The sequence below is a fragment of the Egretta garzetta genome, unplaced genomic scaffold (assembly GCF_000687185.1).
Source record: "Egretta garzetta isolate BGI_Z169 unplaced genomic scaffold, ASM68718v1 scaffold440, whole genome shotgun sequence".
Classification (NCBI taxonomy): Eukaryota; Metazoa; Chordata; class Aves; order Pelecaniformes; family Ardeidae; genus Egretta; species Egretta garzetta.
Window position 1 is genome coordinate 484,984 of NW_009258293.1, and position 1,712 is coordinate 486,695.

The 1,712-nt window shown below is 55.5% G+C and overlaps 1 protein-coding gene across 1 annotated transcript in view; it reads left to right on the plus strand.

Moving 5' to 3' along the window:
* Positions 1–329: 329 nt before the first annotated feature.
* The window catches only part of RAB5IF (RAB5 interacting factor), a 5,467-nt gene continuing 4,084 nt past the window's right edge, over positions 330–1,712 (plus strand). The window contains exon 1 of the mRNA XM_035893311.1: positions 330–389. Within this exon, the coding sequence (XP_035749204.1) occupies positions 330–389 (60 nt within the window). The remainder of the gene's footprint in view (positions 390–1,712) is intronic.

Below are 1,712 nucleotides of genomic sequence, written 5' to 3' on the forward strand. Positions count from 1 at the left end.
GTGGCAGTTTAGCCGTTTGCTGTCCGCTTTGCCCCTCCTAGCCTTGCCGTCTCACATGCAGAAAGAGACCCGGTTTCTACAAAATTCCATGTGTGTGCTCGACCTGCATGTTTTGCTCGCATTTGTCAGCAAACCTTCCAAGCGTGAGTGAAAACGTCAGCCACATACTGCCCGGTGGTTTTAATGCCAGTGAAATCTTTTTTCCCTGTGCCTGTGTCCCATGATGCTCCCAGCCAGTGCCACCTGCTCCCGCCCTCCCCCCCGCCCCAGGTGCTCTGAGCTCCTGCAGCACCCCAGGTTCTGCTGCATCCCTCACATGGCTGGGGCGCATGGGCGGAGCGGGACATCTGCTCCCCGCTTTGCTGGCTGTGCTTCTCAGCCTGGAGAAGGTGCGGACTCTGCCCTGCTTTTCCTTGGGGCACAGATGTGAATCTGCGTCACTTTCTTCTTATCGGTTGCTGTTGCTCATGGAACTGGTGGGGCTCTCCTGTACTTGGCCTCATCCCCTTCTGACAAACTGGGCAGGAGTTTCAGAGCTAGCGAGGGGGCCAGTGACAGGCTGTGCCAATGTTTTGATGCAACAGGAGGCGAGCTGGAGGCTAAAACGACTGAGAACTGTAGTGACAGAGAAACGACCATCTTGGACGTGGATTCTAGTCTTCCACGTGGAGCCAAACAACTTTGCACATCTACAGTAAAATTGCAGAGCCCGTTGGTGTTCAGGGCCATGCTGGGGCGATCCCGTCCTCAGGGAGGCTAGGAAAAAAGACGTGAGCAGAAGTGAGTTTTTATTTGAAGCGTGGGTCAGCATTGTCCAGCTGCAGTGTGTATGGTTGTACCGGCCCTGCAGACAAAGGGGAGCGACTGCTTCCTCACAGCTGTGACAGAGTGCGGGTGCCCCTGTAGCATCTGTGAGATGTGCTTTGGAGTCGGTGGGAGCTCTGGCTACTGGTAGCACTTGTTTCTGGGTAGAGGAGGGTCTGGGGCACCAAGAGCGGCTATAATGGTCGTAAAGTGCAAGCAGTTCTTTGAACTTTTATTCAAGTGAATTTTTATAGAATTGAATCTTTAGTAAACAAGGGGACTAGAGACTTGTTTGCCTCTGCTGTTAGCCCACTGGAGGAGAAAGCCTTTGACACCATTTCCCACAGCATCTCCTAGAGAAGCTGGCGGCTCATGACTTGGACAGGCACACTCTTCGCTGGGTAAAAAACTGGCTGGATGGCCGAGCCCAGAGAGTTGTGGTCAACGGAGTTAAATCCAGTCGGTGGCCAGGCACAAGCGGTGTCCCCTAGGGATCAGTTCTGGGGCCAGCGCTATTCAACATCGTTATCAACAACCTGGATGAGGGGACCGAGGGCACCCTCAGTCAGTTTGCAGATGACACTGAGCTGGGCAGGAGCGTGGATCTGCTGGAGGGGAGGAAGGCTCTGCAGAGGGACCTGGCCAGGCTGGATCCATGTGCCTAGGCCAATTGGGTGAGGTTCAACAAGGCCAAGGGCCGGGTCCTGCACTGGGGTCACAACAACCCCATGCAACGCTACAGGCGTGGGGCAGAATGACTGGAAAGGTGCCCGGCAGAAAAGGACCTGGGGGTGTTGGTCACCAGGTGGCTGAACATGAGCCAGCAGGGTGCCCAGGTGGCCAAGAGAGACAACGGCATCCTGGCTTGTATCAGGACTGGTGTGGCCAGCAGGAGCAGGGCAGTGACC